The sequence below is a fragment of the Adiantum capillus-veneris genome, chromosome 3, assembly GCF_014529385.1.
Source record: "Adiantum capillus-veneris isolate H3 chromosome 3, ASM1452938v2, whole genome shotgun sequence".
Classification (NCBI taxonomy): Eukaryota; Viridiplantae; Streptophyta; class Polypodiopsida; order Polypodiales; family Pteridaceae; genus Adiantum; species Adiantum capillus-veneris.
Genome location: NC_140933.1, coordinates 170,304,047 through 170,329,239, shown reverse-complemented (window position 1 = coordinate 170,329,239; position 25,193 = coordinate 170,304,047). Strand labels below are relative to the sequence as shown.

General features: G+C 48.5%; 1 protein-coding gene and 1 pseudogene across 1 annotated transcript in view; both read right to left on the bottom strand.

Moving 5' to 3' along the window:
* Positions 1-25,193, bottom strand: part of LOC147462175 (uncharacterized) — a 151,120-nt gene that overhangs the window by 125,412 nt on the left and 515 nt on the right. The window contains exons 2-3 of the mRNA XM_086509580.1: positions 6,121-6,331; positions 5,358-5,842 (exon numbers count right to left, since the gene is read on the bottom strand). Of these exons, the coding sequence (XP_086365706.1) occupies positions 5,358-5,842; positions 6,121-6,331 (696 nt within the window). The remainder of the gene's footprint in view (positions 1-5,357; positions 5,843-6,120; positions 6,332-25,193) is intronic.
* On the bottom strand, positions 2,628-3,399 carry LOC147462176 (uncharacterized; annotated as a pseudogene).

The window sequence follows — 25,193 nt, the reverse complement described above, 5'->3', positions numbered from 1 at the left end:
CAAGGAGAGTTCCAACCGGAAGAACTCCCAACAAACAACGCCAAAGAAACAGACGCTCCTTAAGAGGCAAGCAAGACTTCCAGATCGCAGTGAGAGCATGTCTCTACCATCTTTCAGATTTGTGCAAGGACCAGAGCGCATTACAGTGATCAGCTAGCCAAGAGTCTTGCACAAGGGAAGCAATAGTGATCAGCTAGCCAAGAGTCTTGCACAAGGGAAGCATAGATATGTCGGGCAGAAATCGCATCCACAAGAGTGTCCCATTGATTCCAATCCTGCATACGACAACCATCTGTCAGCAGCGGCGGAACAAGGAGAAAATCAGCCAGCATAGGCTGAAGCAGACTTCAAATCTGACAATAATGCATGCCCAACCCAAAGCGTGCCTCTGCTTGAGAAAAATTAAGCAAATTCCCAGATGAATCCACCACATCATCCAATGTGCATATGCCACAACGAGAGAGAAAGTAGGCTTGACGAGGTGATTGATCAACCAAGGTAAGAGAGAACACCTTGAATGCTTTCCAAACGCGACAAATTCCCATCTGCTTGTTGCCTGCCATGCCAATAGAGATGATCTGTAACATCTTTCCAAGCGGAGAGCAAGCCAGAGGTGAATAAGCAAGCATGAACATAACCATCCATCTTGCCAAACACAATCTCCCAAAGGGAAGTCTGCCAACGACCAAAAGCAGGAGTGGTAACATGCTGACATAGATCAATAACCATAATTGTCCAAGACTGAGTTGCCGCACAAGAGTAGGCAATAAAATTGCCTTCCTTGCTAATGCATGTTGTCGAAGGTCCAAAATATTCAGCCCCCCAAGACGCTTCGGAGTGCAAAGTTTCTCCATTGCTAACAAACGGAGGTCTTTCTTATGAGAACTAGTGCGCCACAAGTGAGATACAATACTAGACATAAGCAATGAGAGACGGCAGCAAGGCCAGTGCAACAACGGCAAGTAAAATTGAACATGTGCCATCATGATACTTTGCACAATACGAAGTCGAACATGTAGCGGCCATGTAGACAATTTCCAATAGTGCAATTTGACATTCAATCGTTGCATGACCCAATCAATTTGCTGTGTATTAGTTATTTGCCAGCCGATAGGGTATCCCAAGTGCCTGACCACCACATGCAGATCAAGAATCTCGCTAGGCCACAGAAGACGATGCCAGTCACAAACATCCAAAGGCAATAATTTGGATTTGTGAAAGTTAACCTTAAGGCCTGCAGCCAAGCCAAATGTATCCAATGCCAGCATAATTTCACGCACATCATCCTGGTTATTGCGGGGCATGAACAACGAATCATCACCATAGGCCTGCCATGCGAAGTCTTTCCCATTAGATAATTTCAACCCATGAAGACGATCGAGTGAAGTCAAATGATTCAAATACAATAACAAAGGGTGAGTGGCAATGGCATACAACAAGGCGCTAAGCGGACAACCCTGTCTCACAGAGCATCCAAGAGGCCAAGGTTCTGTCGGCTCCCCATCAAGGAGGCCTGAAGATACACTGTGAGCATACAAAAAGTATACCACATTGACCATCTTAGGACCAAATCCAAGGGCCCGCAACGTCGTAGCAATGAAATCCCATTGTACAGTATCGAAAGCCTTTTCAATGTCTACCTACATCACAAGAACATCCTGCTAGGTATACTTTGCACATTCCATTCCAATCAATACATTAGCCAGATTATCCAAAATCTGGCCACGAGGAATAAAACCATGCTGCGCGGAATGGATACCAGCGTGCGCACACACTTTATTTTAAAAATCTATTTGATTAATTTACCAGTGGGAAACCTCAAAGCGAGGAAAACCCACCAAAAGGGTAATATACAATGCGAAGAACACTGAACTACTCATCTGTACATAGTAGCTAGAAACAGTCATAGGAAAGCCGATATATCTCTGCAGTGATATCACCAACTTCCAAAGCAAATCGTAACGATTGCCTCAGGGAAAGCTTGAAGAGTGGGAACGGGTCTGCATGAGTATGACGAAACATGCAGGCATTACGCTAACTCCACAAGGTCCAATAAGCCCAGTATCTGACCCACATATAGAAGAGCGCAAACCGTTGTAGTGTCGATGAGAAAATGCCAAATACCCAGAACCGATTGTGAAAAACAACCCCAGGAAAGCAGAGCCGCATACAGGCCGATACACGGCGAAGGAAATCTCTAGTAGTGCAGCAATCCCACAACAAGTGGCAAATATCCTCTTCTGCATTGGAGCAACGGACGCGCTCACACACTTTTTTTTTTGTAAATCTATTGGATTAATTTACATGTGGGAAGCCTCAACGTGAGGAAAACCCACCATAAAGATCTACACAACCGAAAATGAGGAAGTCACTCCATATAGGAGCAAACTTCCAAACTAGAAACAGTCATAGAAAAGTGTCAAAGTCATGATGTCTATGTCTTTTAGTCTACAGCAGTCAAACAAGGATTGCCGTAGAGAGCCTCTAAAGTGAGCGTAGAGCTGAAATTGTCGAGATTCAAAAAGAGTAACATTTCTTTTAGACCAGATCGAGGAGAAGGCCCAAAATCTGACCCAATGCATGAAAATCGCATGCGGACGCAATTGCAGTGTGAGTTTTCCGAAAACCTAGAAAAGTTTCCCAATGCAGCAGAACGAAACCTCGAACGCAATTTCCTTGAAAGCGCAAGCAAGAAATCCCGAGAATCGGGGCAAAACCAAAGAAGATGAGGAACTGATTCCATTCAATTCGAGCATCTTGGCAAGATGAAGAGACAATGCGACCAGAAGCAAAATCTTACCCACCGGTAATATCCACCGCATTGACTTATGCATGTGCCAAAGCAAATTGCCATAAGACTGTATCCACGGAGGAGGCACAATAGCTCTGTAAATTTGCCTTGAAGTCCAATTTTGCATAGAAACAGGTTTGGAACCTGGGGAATTACCAATGAGTTCCGAATCTTTAAGCCTATCCTCCTCATTGAGTATTGGTATAGGTATAAGAGGAGCAAGCAAAGCACATATGTCCCTCCAAATTGGCAAATAGGTGCATGCCCAAATTAAGTGTCTGACAAGCATGGGGAAAAGATAACACACAACCATTTTCATCCACAACATCCTCAATACATTTGATACCCATTTTCATCAAGTTGTAAGCCTTGACCGGTTGAGTAACTGCCAAGGGAAAAGGAAATACTGCAGACCAATGAAGGCTTTCTTTCCGTAATGAGTTACCATTCAAAGAGGATCTCCAGGACCACTTAATCTGAGAAAGTACATGTTTCCAATCCAATATCAATCTTGTAGAGTGAGGGAAGCCAGGTATGGTACCTTCAAAGCGACCCAATACAACTTCCCATTGATCAGTGATCCAATTACCATATGCCTTTGTGTTCATAGAACTGCACATAGTAGCTAGCATGCGTGACCAAGGTTGTACTTGCGCGAAAAAATAAGCCAGCAGTGTGGCTTTGCGTGCCAAAAGATTGAAATGTATGTTCAATATATTAAGCCCACCATGCGATCTTGGTGTACAAGTAGACTGCATTCTCAACAAGCGTAAACCTTTGCGTTTGGGATGTGTCTTCCATAACAATTCCATTGCTTGCGACATAAAGGCTGAAATGTCTTTATGCGTCCAAGACAGCAACGGAAAATAGAATTGAACATGTGCCATCACAATGGATTGTACTATTCGCAGTCGTACATGAAGAGGCCAAGTGGAAAATTTCCAATATCTCAGTTTCTGTGCAAGCTTAGCAATCACCCATTCCATTTGTTGTGTCGTTGTAATGAACCAACCAATCGGATAACCAAGGTGACGTATCACATCATGTGGTGACAGCAGTTGTCCAGGCCATAAAATAGAGTGTCAGTCGCAAGAATTAAGAGGCAGCAAAATGGAATTTTTGAAGTTGATATACAAAACAGCTGTCAACCCAAAATCTGACAAAATCTTCATCAAAGCTTGAAGATCTACAAGATCATTTTTAGGCATAAAAAAAGAGTCGTCCGCATATGCCAGAGGAAGAAAAGAAGGACTCACTGGAATTTGCACTCCATGTAACAAACCAACGTCCACCATCTTGTCCACATATAAAAGCAATGGGTGAGTGGAAATTGCATAAAGCAAAGCACTAAACAGACAACCTTGTCTAACAGAACAACCCAGTTCCCAAGGGTCAGAGAGCCCGTTCGCAATGATAGCAGGAGTCGTAGCCTCAGAATACAGCCAGTAAATGACATTAATCCATTTAGGACCAAAACCCAATCTGCACATAATCTGAGAAATAAAATCCCAGAGAACCGAATCAAAGGCTTTAGCTATGTCTACCTGCAATACAAGTACATCCTGAGAGGAATATTTTGCATATTCAATGGCTATCATAGCATTCGCAATATTATCAACAATATGACGTCTCGGAATGAACCCATATTGATGAGGATGAAGGCCACGATGAAGAATCTCTCTTACTCTGTGCACCAGCATCTTGGCAACAAGTTGTATACGACTGGCATAAGAGTGATTGGTCTCCAATCATCAAAGATTTCAGCCAAATGCTTCTTCGGGAGCAATTTCAACAAACCTTGTTTTCCATGAAGATGGAAGCTACTGTTCCAACCATGCACTGTTTATCATGAGCAATAAAGCATCTTTCAGTTCATCCCAAAAAGCATGAAAAAATTCAGCAATAAGGCCATCCCATCTTGGAGCTTTCCCCTTCCCTAGTGCTTTCAAAGCATGATACAGCTCTTCATCTGAGAAGGGTTGTTCTAATGCATTTGCTTCATCAGAATCCATAATCGGGGAAACAACTTCTAGAAATTGCAGTCTAGCACAAGATTCTGAAGCAGATAAAGGGGCAGGAGCAGCAAACAATCTAACGCGCGCGCGCGCACACACACACACACAAGGCAAATCCAATGTTGGTCTATGAAAGAAACTATCCAACAGTGGGGAAAAGAAGACAATTGAATTTATCTCCACAAATAGGTCCGACTTTCACAAGTTTGAAACTGGATTTAAACAAATGAAAAACAAGACAAAGAGAGCTAAGATAGCATGCACAAAAACGAAGAACACATGACAGGTCATTCATACAATAGCTTGCTATACTTCAAAGAACAATTCATAATGCAGATATCCACTTCTCATGCATAGTTGCAAAGGGATGTATCATAGCTTGGCAACTGCCTATAGTGGTGAAATGCACTCATGTAATGCTAGAGTTTCTCACACTAGATGGAGGAAAGCATAGATCATGAGTGATACTATGTAACGTCCTACAATGTTAGAAAAAAGGGCCATCGAATAAATTCCAATTCATGTCACCAGTAAGAGATAAAAAACCTTACTGCAGGGCAACTGGATTTTCTGAGTCCATATTCTTTGAAACTGGTAAGCCTATTTTCTTCTCAGCATCACCTTGCCGAAACCACTCTGTTAGAAGCAAAGCTGCCCATCTTTTGGAGAGAAAAAAGGGCTTCATCACGTTGCTGATATCAGCACATTTAATTAGCATCTTTAGCAAAAGAGTCGCATCCTTTGTACTGGAGGGGGAGGGCCTTGATGGCACTACAGTAGTCTGAGAACCACTACTACTCTGTGAACTGCTACTAGCCCCTTCTGGAAAAGTTCCACTATTGTGTCGTGAATCCAACATAGAATATGGTGGAGAGCACTCAAAGGGATTTGAATCAGAACTCCTAGATTTTAGCATCTCTATAATCTTGAAGTGGTGGTCCATATCAGTAGCAAGTATAATTTCCACCAGCAGCTTCCTGATATGCCTTTGCTCAGCTTCTGAGAAAGGTGCCAAAATATTGGTTGATTCATAAGCCTGATTGAGTAAAGTTCAGCTTGTTAACTTCCATGTTCACTGGAGTAAATTAAAGGTAAATTGCCTAATGTGAGTGCAGGTAATTTGGTGCATTTATGTACTTTGTCCAGAGTGTGGGCATGCTAGTTCTAGCATCATAGGGTTTTCATACACCCTAGTGCTACTACTCAATCCATTTGAAGGGTATATTTGAATGAGCATGATTTAAATGCACTATATAAATAAACTAATATGCTATTGTCCTGTTGTAAACTGAAGTATGTGGAACATCTACTAACCAGAAGAGTTTTGATGGTTGTAGATGCATGATGAGATTCCAAAATAGAGAGGTCATTGTATCTTATTGCAAGTGGATCATTGGTGATCGATAGGAAAGCATTGTTGACTCCCGGATGATCCACATCATGACACAATGCGGCTAACAGCAATGCAAATACCTCTAAAGTGTTCAGCATCTTCTGCCCTTCCACGAGAGTAAGAAGTAAATATCTGCTTCAATACACCTTGAAGTAGTCAAAAAATTGGAGGACATTTTGATGATTAACCAGATCAGGGTCTATTGTTTAGAGCCAGTACTCAATTCTACTGTACATGTGTCATAAGCTTCCTATAATCTCCATAAATCACGAAGTAGCAATTCAGAAAAAACCATGAAGCCAACACTATCAAACTAATTGTCAACAAGTTCAAATTTGAACTTGACAGAAATCAACACATCCATATGATGCCACGTCGACAATGCATTCACAAAGCATGCATCCACACATATCCTAATCCACACTAGATAACAGTCTACATCCACATAGTTTACACTATAACATTCAGATGCAACTCTTGAGCATCACCATCTGGCCATCTCATCCAAACAGAACTCTTGATGCACTAGGATTAGCATTTAGCCATCTCATCCGGATGGAGCTCTTGCTATACTAGAATCATCTTCTATCTAGAGACAAACTGCTGCAGTCATTCCCACATGCAAATTTGAACGAATGAACATCCTTTGTTGCGACCATGCATAGAAGAATACTCTAAAAGACAACCATGAAATTTCCCTTTCCAATCCGGTTAACCTGTTATGGCAAGTGGAGTTGCTCCTTATGCAACAGATACTGCACCACACTCAACGGCAAAACATGAGTCGAGCTCTACATAGAAGCTCCTCACATCTATAGATTGCAAGAAAATATTTTTTCCCATCCGACTACATGCAGAATCATCCTCCTCCAATCTGAACTTTCAAGAAATCCACACATCCTCTCAGAAAAAGTCTAGAAGATCCCTCTTTGAAATTTTTCAAAATCTTCTTGCCAACTGCTACTTTTCAAGAGATTCTACCAATCCCTTTAACCACATCTTTCAAGGCACCAAATTTGTTCATGTCTTGGATATCTTTGATTTTATGTTTTCTGCTTTCTTGTCTTCCCCCAAAGCATATCATTTACTGCTTTTTTGTCTTTCTCTACTCTGGAAGTAGACCTTGCTGAGTCTAGAGCTGCTTTCCTAGTGTCCCCTTCCACTTCTTCAACTACTTCAACCTCGTCAAAAGTCTTTTGTTTCCACAATCTCTCCGTCCTCATAGTCCAAATCTTCTTCCCTTCATATTCCCAAAGATGAGAAGATCCTGCTTTCGATTGCTACAGTTATGTACCGGATTGCTCTAAGAAGAACAATTTCTAGAGCTCTGAAAACGTTGTAACCAATGAGTCTCTTTACCAGGCGGTAGAAACATTGCAACAACACTGAAGTAAACCGAAACAAAAGACTTGACTTGAAAGAGAGAGCACAATAAACAAGAGACATGGACTGGCAGAGTTCCACTCCCGAAAGCATTGGCCCCTCAACCAGGCAGCCCTCGTGGCATCTATTTATTCGATAGAACGAAGTCAAAGTTACAACTTGGAGGGTCACACTCCCTCCGATTCATCCACGGAATCGCAGTCTTGGTCCATGCTCTAATGGCACCCATGACCTCTTTTTTATAGGCACGGGTCTAAAAGCACCTAAAAGAAGCTTTAATAAATCACTCTTATTTTTACAAGTGCTCAAAATGTCACAAAGTGATGACGTGACATGGCCGATTGGACGTACTCTGGACAGAGGGAGGTCCAAATCCTAGTGGAGGATGCAAATAAAGTCTTACCAACATACAGAGCCTATCCAAGAGGCCTAAATTATAGATCTTGAAGCTTATATGTTGTACCAACTCATGGTACCCCGGCTAAGGGGTCTAAAACCTATTTTTAACTAAAGTTGGACCCAAAATTACCTAAAGATGCTTACGTGGCAGCATTGTATGGACGTTTCGCGATTTGCACTACCTGCTGACGTGGCACACTGGACAGATTTCCGCGATTTGCGCTCCTGCCCTAGCGCCAGCTTTTGGGGCCCAAATGCTTTCAGACTTGAAACTTCTCATGTAACTGCTTTTGGAAGGCCTAGGGGGCCTATAAAAAAAGGGCCTTGGCTTTTCTCTTGCTGGTTTGTATGTTGTGGAGCATCAATAATAAAGAAATACCGAAAGGGGCGCGAGTCTGTGGGGCCAATCTCTCTGGGTGCGGAACTTCGCCGTGCCGTATCGTCTCTTTTTCTCAATAATGTTTAAATTTGTTGAGTTGTTTCAGTTTTCTCTCTCGTGTGCATCAGATTATTGGCTTGCGGTGCCCAAGTCTATTACAATGGTATCAGAGCTCAGACGATTTTTCCTTCTACAGAGAATCCGATCGCTTTATTTGCAGCACACATGGATGCAGTTGACGAATCCTGCAAGGAGGAAACTATTCACTCAAGTTCAGGGGAAAACACTGAAGATTCAAACGGACGTCAGCCACCTCACGATTCGGAAGGGAGTACGAGCCACTTCCACCCACGGAGTATGAACGAATGGAGATGCAATGTCAACAATAGGTTGATGCCTGTGCCTAGCAGATGCTCCAGTATTGAAAAGATCCTCACTATGCGAAATTTTTGATCAAGCACCCGATTGATGAAATGCATTTCTGATGGCGTACGGCCATCTGTTCACCTCTGAAATCAGCTTTCAAAAAGACACCTATGTCGGCAACACCTACAGAGAGGGTGTATTCAGAGGATGAATTCAACGAAGCAATAGAAAGGCGAGTCAGTCGACTCATGAAGACCAAGAAGCAGCCGAGGAGACAGAGTCGAGCAGCGGACTATCCTGGCTCCTTGGGTCGGAAATCTACTTATGAGAATGCACGAAAGACAAAGAAGCGTGTGCGCTTTGAGAGTGTTTCCAGTTCATCCTCATCCTCTTCTGACAACTCAGACAGTTCTTCCTCCTCTGACTCTAGTGACGAGGAAAGAAAGAGCAAGAAGAGGAGAAAGACTCAGAGACATAGCAAAAGCAAGAAGAAGGCAAAGAAGAGCAGATCCCACAGGCGATCTCGCAAGTATTTTGATGGATCAGACGAGGACTTTTCCTCCTCTGAAAGATCCGACTCCGATGAGCATATGGTTTCTACAAAGAGGAAGTATTTTTATAGAGACAATCAGTATGATTTTCTCGAGGATAAGGACAAGAAGCCGAAGGATTTCAAGGAGGAAGGACAAGCATTAAAATTTGATACTTTTTCTGGTTTTTGAGATACCCACAAGGTCCTCGCTTTCATCCAACAGTTCGACAAAGCCTTCTCCAAAGGACGCTACTCAGAGCACTCCAAGGTTAGGAGGGCGGCATCTTATCTTAAGGAAAAACATGCAAACATGGTGGTCAACCCTATTGTTACGGAGGGAAGCACCAATGATCGAGCGAGTTTTTGCTTCTTCATGGCTCACTCAGGAGTACGAATGTGACGTGATCACAACTTGGCATCATCTGCGGATGACCAAGAAGACACATTGGACACCTACTGTCAGAGATTCTGGGATACTTTCCTACCGGCCTCTTCTTTCAAAAAGATCACATTTAAGCTATAGATTGAGCGATTTTGTTGTGCTCTACCTAAGGAGATACGGGACTATTGTTTGTTGCAAAAGTCCAAGTCCAAGCAACGATTAATGGGGCATGCCAAACAAGGGTTTGCAATGCACGTGGGTACTCTTACGTATCCCATCAATCAACTTTTGACAGCTCGGACCAGACAAAACTCGAACAACGGTAATAGAAGAAGGGAAAGCTTCAGAAAAAGAAACCTTCACACCCTCAGTTGTCAGCAAAGCAACGAGCTAAGTACTACAAGGAGGGGAAGTGTTACGGTTGTGGAGAATAGGGGCATGTGCTTACTCGGTGTCCCAACAAGGCACCCAGAGGACAAGCCAGAGAGCTCCAAAGCAGCAGAAGAGCGTTGTAGCGCGGATAATGTGTCGTGCTCTCTACAGTGTGGGTGCCCCTCAGTGCAATGTGCGTGACAATCTCACTCAAACAAATGGAAACTCTCTCAAACAGAATGAAACACAGAAACAATGGATAACAACAGAGTCACAACAGTGGACCAGAGCATGTGGACTCGACTCGCTCAGAGAACCATAAAGAACCATGTACAGACTCTGGCGTGGCAGCACCCTCAGCTCCAGCCCAGGACTCACAGGTACAAATGGGTTGTCGAGGCTCAGATGTGCAGGGATGGTGAAGCAGTGCTCTGTGGAAGACTCGCTCTAGACGACTACGTCCAAGATCAAAGGTGAAGAAGATGATAACATCACCAACCGCTACTACTCATATGTACCACCATAAAGAGCCACCAACGGCTCATAATGTCAGCCATGTGGTGACCTGGCCACGAGGTCCACTAGACCACCGTCGGTAGGTACCTTGCCACGTGTCACTCCCTAGACCAGAGGTCCGTCCAGAGGGTCCGTCCAGTGTGAACCAGACCAGTGTAGCCAACTGTCCAACTGTCTGCCCTGTGAAGTGACACTGTAGCCCTGCTACAGGTTGCCCGCCACAAGACCGCTCACCGTCTCGGTGAGAGGAAATACTGAAAAAACTGTGAAAGAAAACCATTAGGTACTGCATATGTACATCCTTCTTGAAGCAGGTTCTAGGCCCAAAAATGGAGTTTAAACACATTGCACTGCTTGCAAATTTTTAATCCTTTGGAGAAGCGGGACGCAGTATGATTTCATAATCCAAGAATCCCAATTGGCAAAACATAATAAAGCTCCACAGCAGGAAGTAAGTGACCGGTAGCTCTTCAACCAATCGCAACCAATCGATATCAAATGTTTAGCTCTGACAAATGAAGTGTGCCTTAAGCATTGTCCTAAGTCAACTTCAAGTTTTGTTTGCCACTCAGACTTTTCAGGCTTCTTCTTTTGCTGCTTCACCCGTGAGTACGCAAAGACTCCAGCCAAAGCAATACCAGTGCCAATGCCATTGATGGGGAAACAAGGGTCGTGAAGAAAAGAATAGAGGTAACAATGACCACCAGTTGCTTCACGTAATTGCCTACTAATTGAGTTTGAGGTGAAACCCTCTGCAAAATCATGTATGAGACCTGCTAATATGCATGAAAACAGATGGCAGCAAGTAGAGCACGAACTGCCAAAACTTTTACATCTAGTCCCGCTGACTGAAGATATGTAGGTGTGAATTTCACTCCTATCTACCTACCTGCAGGTGCTCTCTCAATGCAGGGAATGAACACAAAATACACTGCTTCTAGGCTGCTTGTTTGGGCTGTGCATTATTTTGGAGAGAGTATCCCATTAGGGAGAGGAGATAGGTAGGGGCGAGGGGGAAAGGGGGTGGGTAGGGGCGAGGGGGGGCTGGGTAGGGGCGAGAGGGAGTGAGGGGTGGGTAGGGGCGAGGAAGGGCTGGGTAGGGGCGAGGGCAAGCTGGGTGGGTAGGGGCGAGGGTAGGGAGGAGTGGGTAGGGGCGAGAGGGAGTGAGGGGTGGGTAGGGGCAAGGGTAGGAAGGGGTGGGTAGGGGCGAGAGGGAGTGAGGGGGTGGGTAGGGGCGAGGGTGAGCTGGGGTGGGTAGGGGCGAGGATAGGAAGGGGTGGGTAGGGGCGAGGGTGAGTGGGGGAGTGGTTAGGGGCGAGAGGGGGTGGGTAGGGGGAGGACGAGGGATAAGGGGGAGGGACTAGGGCGAGGGGTAGGGGCGAGGGCGAGGGTAGTAAGGGGGACTAGGCGAGGGGGAGGGTAGGACGAGGGCGAGGGGGAGAGGGGGGAGGGAGGGTGAGGGACTAGGGCGAGGGGGAGGGTAAGGCGAGGGGTAGTGAGGGGAAGAGGGGGAGAGGGGGAGAGGGTAGATAGGTGCAAATAATGAGCACGCAGCTACCATGAGCAATACAACGATCATGATCTTAGAATTCATCTTGCAGGACGGGCTCTCTGAAGGGAGTTTGCTATACACAAAGGAGAGCTTTGTTCTGGTCGGAGAAGCAGACACCAAAGGTGTTTGTAGAGGAGATTTCTTATTGCTTCTATACTTCTTCATAGGCTCAGGTGGCTCATTTGGTGTAGTTACTGTGGCACCATTTGAAGAGGGTGTATCTTCATGCAAAGAGTGAATAGAGACTCCATAACAAGGCATAGATTTGGTAGCCTCTAACCACTCCAACAGATCTTCATCTGACCCTTCAGGTGTAGTAGGATGTTCTTGTTCAGGTTTGGTTTCCATTGACAAAGAAACTTGCTGCACCACAGGATCCATACCACCTTCTAAGAGAATGGGTTGCATCGAGGAGCCAAAAGTATGTATCCACATAGCGTCGTTTCCCCAATCATGAAGTGCTTTAGTGTGTCGCAGCCATGGTCTTCCAATGAGCAAAGGAAATACGGCCTCAACCTGGGGAAGACGAACCACAACAAAATCCAAGTTAAAAGTAAAGTCTTGTACCTGCAGAGGCACATTGTCCACTATGCCCACTGGGTAGACTGTCCGCTCGTCGGCCAATGTAACTGTGAAGGGAGCAAGGCGAGTAGGTTTTAAACCTAGAGCTAACATAGTGAACTCGGGCATCAGGTTGATGCCAGATCCACCATCCACTATCACTCCTGAGAATTGTCGACCCAAAATGGACATTGTCACGCGAGGGCTTCTATAATCAATGAGTGGAGCAGCAAGATTGGATATCATATAGGACTCTGACGATCGCACTGGGAGGTGCCCGCCACTAGGACCTGCTCCAGGGTAAAGTGACTGAATAACTGCAAGGGTGTCACTTCTGAAACTTGCATCTAGCCGCAACATGTCATAGAGGGACACTTGTTGGAAAGTGCTCTTCAAGACTGTCTCTGCTGTATGCTTCGCTTTTTCTACCTGTTGTTGTTCCTCTGGTGCTTTGATCTTTTGTAAGTCAGCAACTGCTTCTAAGAAAGCCTCATCAATATCGGAGAGCATAGTAAAAGATCCTTTCTTAGCACTAGGGGATGGCATGTCAGCTGCTGGAGGAGGTGTAGGCATTGGGGAGGAAAGGGTTGTACCTGCTGGAAGATTGAGGCCGAGGGCTGCCCTCTGAGCTCGTGTGAGGACACCAGCTGGCTCCTCTACCAGCTGCAACTTGTCTTGAGAGGCAATCATATGGGCAGAAAGGGGTGGCTTGGGGTTGGTACTAACTGCTATCAAATTGATCTTGGGAAAGGTGAATTCAGGTTGGCTCTGACTTGGGCTCGCAGAGGTAGAGGCGCGTTGTTTTCGACAATCCTTAGTGTAGTGATCCTGAGCCTCAGGGCAAAGTTGGCACGGAGAAGAGCCTTCTGGCAGAGGGCATTTGCTCTGATAATGCCCATACTCTCCGCATCTGTAGCAGAGTATGGGCCGACTGGAAGGACGAAACGGGGGACGAGGTGGTTGCTGCATGGAGTTGGAGGCTGAAGTGTAGAAGCTCTGAGGGGTTGAGGTGGCATTAGCATTATAAAAACTTTGAGTCGGGAAAGTACTTGACATACCTTGGACAGCAGGGGTATTGAGCAAAGGTGGCATGTAGTTGGGATGGCCGTAGTGGGAAACCATGTTGGATGATGGTGCTAACCCTTGTTGGAGAGAAGGACCAAGACTTTGCTGTATTTTGTGCAATCCCTTTAGGTAGTAACAATCCTTGTCATCATGTCCAGATTTTTCACAGAAGTGGTAGTAAACCCGAAGGGGGCATTCCTATGGAGGGTGCCCTGGAGAGCGGCATGAGCTACACCAAACCGTAGCCTTAGTCTCTTGCTGACACTTGAGCTCTTCTAGCTCGCGCTTAATCTGTTCCAATGCCTCATGATTTGGAGGCTTCTCTTGTCTAAGAGAGAAGGACCTCTCCTCTTGAAGAGCTCGCTGTAACTTTAGGGCTTCCAGTTCCCTGCGCAAGGAAGTCAAAGGATTAGCAGGACCACCTTCTGAGAACACAGAGGGAGTATCTATGTGAGGAGAGTTGTTGAACAGCTTCCTAGCCCGCTCTATTCTAGTAGCAGCTGCGATGAATTCCTCCAGAGTGGCGTCAGGTCGGAGGCTCTCCCGGAGTTTTTGCTGAGAGGTTTTTGGAAGCGCCTTCTCCACCCACTTCTTAACCATGAATTCACCGGGTTGTTGGGGAAGCTTGGCAACCAGAGACTTGGTTTTGGTCATAAGCTCCGCAAAAGTCTCCTCTGGCTGGAGCACCATATTGGCCAACTCATCCAACACTTTCTCTTGGTAGTCACCCAGCCTAAAAGCTGCACAGAATTGTTGTCTTAAGTCTGCCCAAGTTGCAAAATGATTCTCTGCAAATTGGCTGTACCATTTGTCTGCTAAGCCGTCCAAGGTGGATGGAAAAAGTACCAGATAAGCATCTTCCCTGTTAAGACCACGTCCTCTACAGAGAGATACAAATCTTCTTGCATGGTCGTCAGCATCTTCTGAAGAAAGCCCTTTGAAGGTAGGGAACTTGATGTTTACCTTGGCCAAAACACTAGCTAGTGGCTCCATGATTCCTTGCTGAGCCTGTTGCTCTATAGCTTGCTGTATCAGAATAGGAGAGAGCTTTATTGGAGAAGGTGATCGGGAAGATGGGGAACCTGATGAAGGAATGGGTGATGTGATATGTGGAGGTATAGGTGATGAGGTTGAAGGATTTCTACAAGGTGTCAAAGGTCGTCTTCTGTGATAGTACTTCAGAGGGCTCAGTAGTGAGCTTTGACGCTCGACTGACCTCCTTGTATGTGTCATGCAGTGACCACCAGTCCAACCACGCTTGGGGCAAGAAAACTTGTGACAGGTCTAGACTCCACCAAACCAGACCAGACCAGACCAGACCAGACCAAGTAAGTGACTAGACACGGCTGGACCAGGGACGAGACCAAGGACGAGGAGGACTAGACCAGGGTCGAGGAGGTCTAGACCAGGGACGAGGACATGTTGGACCAAGGCGAGAGAAGACTAGACCAGTTGGACCAGGCGAGAGGGGACTAGACTAGTTGGACTAGGCGAGAGGAGAACAGTGCAAGGCAAGGTTGGCGAAGGTAGGCAAAGCTAGATAAACCTAACTAGCTTCAAGATTTGCACCTTCAAGATTTGCACCTCAGAGAGTGAGATTTCAGTTGAGGTCCCACCGTGATCGCCAAAATGAGAGCACCTGTAGCGCGGATAATGTGTCATGCTCTCTACAGTGTGGGTGTCCCTCAGTGCAATGTGCGTGACAATCTCACTCAAACAAATGGAAACTCTCTCAAACAGAATGAAACACAGAAACAATGGATAACAACAGAGTCACAACAGTGGACCAGAGCATGTGGACTCGACTCACTCAAAGAACCATAAAGAACCATGTACAGACTCTGGCGTGGCAGCACCCTCAGCTCCAGCCCAGGACTCACAGGTACAAATGGGGTGTCGAGGCTCAGATGTGCAGGGATGGTGAAGCAGTGCTCTGTGTAAGACTCGCTCTAGACGACTACGTCCAAGATCAAAGGTGAAGAAGATGATAACATCACCAACCGCTACTACTCATATGTACCACCATAAAGAGCCACCAACGGCTCATAATGTCAGCCATTGGTGACCTGGCCACGAGGTCCACTAGACCACCGTCGGTAGGTACCTTGCCACGTGACACTCCCTAGACCAGAGGTCCGTCCAGAGGGTCCGTCCAGTGTGAACCAGACCCAGTGTAGCCAACTGTCCAACTGTCTGCCCTGTGAAGTGACACTGTAGCCCTGCTACAAGCGTACAAAGAAAGGGAAGACGAAAGCTGGACCGGTAGCAGACTTTGTGGGGACCGAACCTGAGCAGATGGACGAATGTACAGGACTTTGCAGAGCGTGGGGCAAAGTGCGAGACCAGGAAGCCCTTATTTTCTTCGATGGAGGAGCCAAGGCCAGCTTCATCTTGACCGAATTGGCGGCTCGACTTGGAATTACGCCAGAGAAAATGGAACCATCGGCAAAGACAGTTCTAGCGGCACCCGCACGGGATGTGGCACGAGAACTTCTACATCATGCCTTTGGAAGGGTGTAACGTACTATTAGGAATCCCTTGGTTCCACAAGAATAGCACAATGGTCGACTATAGGGCGAGAAAAGCTACTTTGAAGAATGAGAAGAGTAAAGATATAGTACTCATTGTAAAACTCAAGAGCAAGTCCGTCCCGCTTGTATAGGGTTCGGCCGTTTTCAAATTAATGAAATCCAGCCTATTTGTTTACTAGATCTTCTTGCAAGAGTTGAATGACAATAAAACGTCAAATTTGTCCGACCTCGAGGAGCGACAAGTTTTTTTGCAAGCTCAAGTTGATTGTTTCTCTGAAGGCTTACCGGGAGAGTTACCTCCTCGGAGCCCTGAAGATCACACGATTGATTTGATTCCTAGCAGTACGCCACCGAACCGGCCACCTTACCCAGTAGGCCTAAAACCTGTTTTTAAGTAAAGCTGGACCCAAAATTGCATGAAGATGCTTACGTGGCAGCGTTGTACGGACGTTTCACGATTTGGACTGACTGTTGACATGGCACACCATACGAATTTCCGCGATTTGCGTTGGCTCCCCTAGCGCCTAGGGCCTATAAATAAAATGCCAGGCTTCTCTCTTGCCGGATTGTACATTGTGGAGCGCGGCAGAGATGAGGACCCTCGGACATTGTACTTTGTGAAGCATCAATAACAAAGAAATACCGAAAGGGGCGCCAGTCTTTGGGGCCAATCTCTCTAGGGGGTGGAACTTCGCTGGGCAGTGTCGTCTCTCTTTCTCAGTTTTGTTCAGTTTGTTGAGTTGTTTCAGTTTTTTCTCACGTTGTTGCATCAGATTATTGGCTTGGGGTACCCGAGCCTATTACACAAAAGCACCACAATCAACTACAATTAAAAAATTGATGCTCAAAAAGCCTTGAAAAGTCAACGCTTTCCATAACTGGCACCAAGAAAGCAGCCCCATGAACCTGAAGCCACGTCAGCACATCAGAATTTCAAAGTAAATAAAATCAAGTTGTTTTGCTTACTCGATCTTTGTAAAACCTATGAGTGAATCTAAGGATTCAAATTTGTCAGAGTTAGAGTCAGAGCATCTGAGTTTCATTTAGACTTATGCCGATTGTTTCTCTAAGGGTTCACTTGGCAAGAGTGGCTAGAGTACCCATCCAAGCCAGAGTGGCTAGATCACACCTTTGTGTTGATACCAAGGAGTACCCACCCAAGCCAGACACCTTATAGAGTGGGTAGAGGAAGAAATCATAAGCCAAGTCAATGACCTTTTAGAGAAGGGCTTGATCCAACACAGTTCTTCACCTTTTTGTTCACCGCTGCTACTTGTCCGGATGAAAGACGGATCTTGGAGGACGTGTATAGACAACAGAGCGCTTAATAAGATGACTATCCAGGACAGGCTTCCAATACCCAAGATCAATGATATACATGATAGATTACAAGGTTCTACTTGTTTCAGTAGTACCGGTCTTAAAAGTGGATATTATCAGATCAAGATTGCTCTTGGATATGCATACAAGACCGCATTTAGGACGTCCTTTGGATGGTACGAGTTTTTGATGATGCCATTTGGCCTCACAAATTCTCCTGCAATGTTCAACAAGATGATAGAGAGAATCTTTAGAGAGTATAGACAGTATGCAGACACATCCTTTTATGACATTATTGTTTTCTCCAAGACCAAAGAAGAGCATCGAGAACATCTCACACAAGTATTCAAAGCGCTACGAGAACACAGATTGGCGATCAACGTAAAGAGGAGTGAATTTTTTTTTTTTCCAAGAAAAAAATCCTTCTATTAGTTAATGAAAGCTGCCCATAGGGCTACATCCACCTCTGCAAGAGAGGGCTACAACAAGCATGATGGGGAGACTCTCCCAATGAAAAAACAGCATATATACAATGGGGCTAAATCAAGAAATGGGAGGAGGGAAGAGCCACACAGGTGGATAGTAGTGCCATCTGAGCACCCCCTGGACCATGGTGTAGAAAGGCCCAGGGCGCCAGAGTCTAAGGAAAGCCTCACGGCGCTCCCGCATGCGGTCGGAGCTGCCCTGTAGTCCCTCAAGCTGTCCTCTGAGAGTATGGATCAGCTCTAGCCAAAAGTCACGAACAGTCTCTGCTGGTGGCACAGGGCGAGCCTCAAAGATGCGGAAACAACGGGCCCGCCAGATGAACCAAAGAGCTAGGCCGCTGATGAGCTCCCAGCACTCCTCTCTCTCACTGCACCACTCTTGTGGAATAAGGTCTGTAGCAGGCTGGAGTGCAGGTCGCCCCCCCTGTATCACTATCATCCTGCTCGTGGAAGAAAGCTCAAACTGTAGTGCCGGGCCCGTGAGGGTGGACCAAGTAGCTGCCCCCCAAGTGTACTGTCGAGCCGCGGAGAGGGCAGGCATCAGCCGAAGAACTCGTAGCCACACCTGCTGGGCCGAAGGACAGTCCCAAAGATAGTGTCGCTGACTCTCCACCAACTGGTCACAGGCTGTATATGCGGCCGAGAGACCACTATGCACAAGCCAGCTCCCTACTGCTGTGGCTCTGTGTGCAACCAGCCACTGGAACAAGGTGACTCGCCTCGGCTGTCTGGAGTCCCACAGCCTCTGCCAAAAAGCTGCCAAGAACTCGAGTTTGAGGCCCTCCTCTTGCCAATGACGTGCTGCAGCGGGGCGGGCCTCTTTCTGTGCTGCAAGTATATGACGTCCAAGCTGAACAGTGTACTGAAAGAAGGGGACTCCTGGGCGGTCGGCACAAGAGAAGGGGTCCCTCCATAGCCACTCACCAGGATCCCACTGTACTCGTGCTAGTGGACAACACTCCCAAGCCCATAGCCTCCAGTGTCCAGTCTCAAGAGCTGCTGTGTCAGGGTCTATGACGCAAGTCCTCCCACAGATGCCCACAACTCGGATCCTCTGGAAACAGCACTCTGCTACCTACGGGGCCTCTACTGCAACTCGCTGTAATCATCCCCCACCCTGAAGCTCGAAGAACAGGGCTGGGACAGTCTCTGAGCAAGCCCTGACTCAAATGAGAACCTCCGGTCGTGTGAAGGCTCCCATCCACCGGGGTGCTACTGGCTCGAGAGGCGTGAGCTCCTCAGCTGGAACTGACTCTGAGATGTCCTGACACATGCTCTGCACCCCTCTCATGCCCTGCAACTGGACAGCCTGCACCTCCTCTGACAAACCTGTGAACTCTAGCCAGTCACCTAGAGAACGTGCTGGACCTGCCGCCATGGGACCCCAAGAAACATGAGGCCAACTCCCAACCAAGTGGCCTCTCTAAGTGCTAACCATGGGGTTCCAGCGAGGGGCTGCCGTAGGCGCTCCTCCGTGCACGTCAGCTGTCTCTGCTCTAGGCCACGCCGTAAGAGCTCCCAAGATCGAAGCAAACTCACAGCGAATCTGTCCTCCAGTCTCCTGCTCAAACCAACTCGGCATAGCTCTGAAAAGATCCATCTGGTCGAAGGTTGCCAAGGGCCTCCTGACTGAGGCACCCTGGCACGAAGCCTCTGCAACAAGAATTTCTTCCAGGGCTCCTCGCCTGGAAGAAGTCCTCTGACGACAAACTTCCCAAGAAGGACTCTGCTCTACTGTGCTGGATCAATGATCCCAAGCCCTCCCTGAGAACAAGGAAGTGTGATGACCGACCAAGCCACCTTGGCTCGGGCAACCTGAGTGTCGCGAAAGTCGTCCTGAGCTCCAGTGTAACAGCTTTCTCTTGATGGACAGGAGAAGAGGAGCAATCTGCTGCTCGGGGGACAAATCCAAACCAACCAGACAACCCAAGTATCGAACTGCAGTCCCTCGGGGAATCCACCTGAAACCCTCTCCTGGCATCCACTCTGGCACAGGAGCACTGCCAACCGAGAAAGCCACTGTCTTTCTCCAGTTGATCAATGCGCCCGATGCACAGCAGAAGGTCTCAAGAGCATGCCCACACCTGTGTAAATTGGCCTCCTGGCCCTCTAAGTACAAGGCTGAGTCATCGGCAAACTCAGCGTCCAGAAGCTCATCTCCCCGTATCGGGAGTGCTAAGCCCCTCAAACCAACCTGCTGTGACACCAAAAATCTGCTCATCGCCTCCGCATAGAACAGATCGAGAAAGGGGGCAAGAGGACAACCCTATCTGACCGATCGTGTGAGCATGAAGCGCTCACCTCTACCTCCTGCCAAAAGCACCTGACTGTGAGCCTGTCTGTACAAAGCTGACACCGCTCTTATCCAAGCATCTGAAAAGCCCATCCTGCGAAGCGTGCCCTCTAGAAAGTCCCAGTCAACTCTGTCGTATGCCTTCTCAAAATCGAGAAGAAGAATCACAAGGTCCTCCCCACGGAGACGTGCCAGGGCAGAAGCCTCCCAGAAAGTGAAGATGTTGTCAAAAATACTGCGTTCCTTGACAAAACCTGTCTGAGTCCCATGTATAAGGCTCTCCAAAAGTGGCTGAATCCTCAAACTCAGAGCTTTGGCAAGAATTTTGTAGGCTGAGTTCAGGATGGTGATGGGGCGCCACTGTTGAATCTCATCCAAGGAGCCACCCTCCTTTGGAATGAGGTAAATCAAGCCCTCACTCATGCTATCCGGCATCACTCCTGTGTGCAGAATGTACTGAAAGGCACTACAAAGATCTGGGCCAAGCAGGTCCCAGTACTCCAAGAAGAAGTTGGGAGTCAGCCCATCCTCACCTGGACAGCTACCACGAGGAAGGGCCATAAGAGCCGTGTGCAGCTCCTCAAGCTGAAGAGGTATCTCCAGCCTCTGGCGCATCTCCTCAGTCACAAGACAAGGCATCTGCGCCCAAACCTGCTCCCTGCATGCATCCTGTCTCTCTGACTGGGGCTCAGCCGTCAGTAGCTCACGGTAAAAGTCAGTAGCAACTGCACGCATATCCTCAGGCTCACAAGCAACTGACCCATCGGGTCTCCTCAGCTGAGTGACCTTGGCATGCGAGTGCCGAGGTCCTACTGTCTCAAAAAAGGCACCTGTCACTCTGTCACCTACCTGAGTCCACTGAGATGCCTGTCGGTGAAAGGCAAACTCATGGCACCTCTCCTCTGTGCAAGCAAGCTCCTGTAGAGCCTGCTGTAACTGCTCCTCCAACCATGGACTGTCTGGATGCTGCTCCTGCATCCTCTGTAGTGAAGCAATGCCTCGTCTGAGACGCTGCTCCTCCTCTCGCTGCGGCCCGTCGAGCCAAAGACTCCTGGAGAAAAAAGTGGCTAAGCTGAGCTAGGCCTAAGGCCACTCTGTGTGCCGGTAGAGCCTGGCTGTCCATGCCCTCTGTCCAAAGAGCCTCTACCCTCTCTCTGAGTGCTGTGTCCAACAAGACCCGCTCTGGGATGGGAAGCATCGTGCTCCCACTCCTCTGCCTGTCTGCCACTGTGAGGATCACTCCTGCATGGTCCGAGAAGGATGTCCCTGCCAGGATGCCCACTGATCCCCCCAAGTCACTGAAGTGGTCACTAGTGTAGAAGCGATCTATCCGCGATAGATTCACTCCTCCCACTCTGCGGTCTGATCTAGAGAAGGCAAGACTCTCTGGAGGCCTCACACAGCCAGAATGCTGCCATGCATCCGAGACCCTCAAGGTCATACACAACCTCTCCCAAGCTGCTAACTCGACTCCATGCACAGTAGCATGGCTGCCTCCGATCCTGTCAGAAGGGTCCTCCAACATGTTGAAGTCCCCTCCTACACACCAACGGTCAACCTGTGGCAAAGACTCAACAATCTGTGACCAAAACTCTGCACGAGCACTCGCCACATTGGGCGCATAGATGTTCAGGAAGCCCACAAGGCCACCCTGAACCTGCAAAGTAATCCACTGAGCCAATCCTTCTGCCCACAATGGCCTGCTACAATGAGTCCGCAATAGTCATACATACCCCACCCTGGATGCCTCCAGGTCCAAAAGCAGCTGACCAAAAGGTATCATAACGTCCACGCAAAATCTGACCACAACGCCGGATGCGGCTCTCAGACAAATGGTGCTCCTGAAGCATAAGGAGATCAATCTCTCCTCCCACAAGGCAACGCTGAAGCTCCTACCGCAATTGGCCCCGCTGTCGCTGAAACTGGGGCCCACCTAATCCCTGCACGTTCCATGAGACGATCCTCATGGGGAGCGAGAGAGAACAGATGCTGCAGCAGCAGCAAGACGGGCTATCTTCGAGGCAGGCTTGGATGGGGAGTAATCCGCATCCGAGCGTCCTCTAGATAGGCGAGCCTGTAGTGAGTGCCTGGTCCAAGCCCAAGCAGAGCGAGCCGAGCGTAAAGCAACCTCCTCTGTCCAGGAGTCCTCATGTTTGTATACATAGCAAGGCAAACACTGTGTATCAACAAAAAAGTACACCACAATGTGCCTACATCCTGCTGAGTCTGGGGGTGTCACCGCAAACTTGGCCAGTGGCCACAAAGTCTACAGCAAATCTGTAACTCCAAGTTCTCCCATGTGGTGAAAGAACTCAAGAACCTGTGTATGCAACCATCCCACCACTGAGTCGAGGGACCACTCTGTCTCGGTCCTACCGCAGAGAGGAAAGGAGAAACCAACTGCTGAGTCCAAGGCCTCTGTCCCCATAGCGGCGAGGAACAGAGCGTGGACCCTGAAGCAGGCTGCCTCGTGTTCTGCTGCGGAATCGCCGAGAAAGCGAGTGAATCTGTAATCCAAGAAGTCCCAGCGGCGTCGGAGGTCAATGCTCGTCAGACCACGAGCGATAGCTGCAAGGGAAGATGTCTGAATCTGCAAAGGGGGCCGCAAGAAGGGCTGACCCTCTCTCGCTAGGCGACTCGTGGCAAAAGCGCTGCCAAGAGATCTCCTAGCCGCCGGCGAGGGACCAGTCTCCTGAGTCGACTGAGGTACTGAAGCAGGAGGAGGGGGAGAAGGAGCTGGGGGGGGGGGGCGCGGAGGAGAAGAGAAGCGGGGCGGGACGACAGAGACAGGGGGGGGAGGTGGGGAGTGGGCGGGAGCAAAGGGCGGGGGAGGGGATGAGGAGGAAGAGGGGAAATCTGAAGGTGGAGGGGCTGGCGAGGGTGAAACGGAAGAGAAGGCTGGCGTAGGAGGCTCCTCCTGCTCAAGAGGACCAAAGCGGTTCCCCGTGGGAACCCACTGCTGCTGAGTAGGCACCTGAGGGCCACTCTGAGTGCCAGGCTGTCGCTGTGGCCCCTGGCGTCGACATCCACGGGCCTGCTGCCACCCCTCCTCCGCTCGAGCCCCAAGCTCGGAGGGTGGCTCAGAATCTGTGCGCTGTCGCTGGCTAAGGCTGCGGCCCAGCCTTGGCAGGCTGGGGCTGAGGCTGAGGTGCAGGTCGTGGTCTCCTCCGTGGACAGGCCTTCGCTAGGTGGCCCATCTGTCTGCAAATGAAGCACTGGTTCGGGAGACCCACTCTGCCTAAACCAACCCCCACTCACCCGAGGCAAAAGGATGACCTTCGGGAGCGTGTGGGTATCTCTGACCAAAACTCGAAGTGAAGGGATGCCGGCCGCCTTGGCAGCTACTGATGCTGCCGTACGAGGTGTCTCCAGAACAGTCCCGATGGCGGAGTCAATCCTGGAGAGCAGTGGAAGGTACTCCCTCCGTAAACCCGGAAAGCAGACTGAGATGGGGATGTCTGCCTCCTCTACGAGCACATCCGAAGTCGGGTCAAAACCGTGTCGCCACTGTCGAAAGTGGGCACGTGATGCTCAGATAGCCAGTGGACTCATAGCTATGACCTTGGAGGCCATCTCGGAAGTCTCGAACTCGATCTGGTAGTACCCCCGTCCGAGGATCTGGACATCCAAAATCTTGCCCACCTCTGCGAGAAGGCGGGCCTGGAGAAGGTCACGCAGCTCTCCTCTGCTGGGTCGGGTGCCGAGAATCTTGCAAATGACCGAGGTTGCCTGCAGACGCTCTACCTCATCGGCTAGGCTCGCTTGCTCTGTCGGTGAGAGAGCAAGTCGAATGGTGGGCTCAGCGGTGTCGGGCGAGGGGGCTTCGGAGGAGTCCCTCTGAGGTGGAGCATGAGCCTCCATTAGTGTCTGCTGCTCTGAAGGAGAAGGGCGGACGAGAAGGCCAACGCTTGAGAGCTCGGCAAGGAGAAACCAACTGAGAATCCACTGCCAGGCAATTCAAACGAGGCCTTCGGAGGAGGAGGGGGGGGGGGGGGGGGGGCGTGGGGATAAGGGGCTGGAGCGGCCAGGCAGCGGGCAGCGAACAACAGGGGGGGCAGCGGGCGGGGCTGCACTCTGGCTGGGCTGCGCGCAGGCTGGGTGTAAGCTCAACAGCGCGCATGGACAAACAGCGCGCAGGCAGGGGCAACGCGCAACAGGGGCAGCGCGAGGGCGAGGGCGAAGGGGGGGCTATGGCGCGGGGGAGCAGGAGCAGGCGGGGAGGGGAGGGGAACGCGCAGGAGCAGCAGCGAGCTCAGGGACCCAATCCAGTGTCCGTTCACTTTAAGAGGAGTGAATTCTTTTTGCCAAAGATACACTACTTGGAACACATTGTTTCATCCTAAGGAGTTAGCATGGATTCGACAAAAGTTGAGGCTATTCGCATGATGTGAGGAGCTTCTTGGGCTTGTGCTCCTACTATAGGAGATTCAGACAGTAAGCAGAGATTGCTTCGCCATTGCATACCTTGCTTCAAAAAGGGGTACCATTCAATTCAAATTGCAGCATTTGAGCGGCTCAGGCAGAAGGTGACTACTCGGCCAGTGTTGATTCTACTAGACTTGCAGAAATCTTTTGAGGTTTATTGTGATGCTTATGGAAGCGGTTTGGGTGCGGTCTTAATGCAAGAAGGCCACGGAGTAGCTTATGAGAGTCGGATTGAGTCAAAGGTAGAGTAGGTTGCACAATTATATGAGAAAGAACTCTTAGCAATGATACATGCTTTGAGTCACTGGAAGCATTACTTGCTCGGTGCAGATTTTACCATATACACGGATCATCAGAGTCAAAGAATTTCTTGTCTCAAACCAAGTTTCCAAATGGGTAAACATCCCGACTCAGTTCCACTTTCAAATAGTGT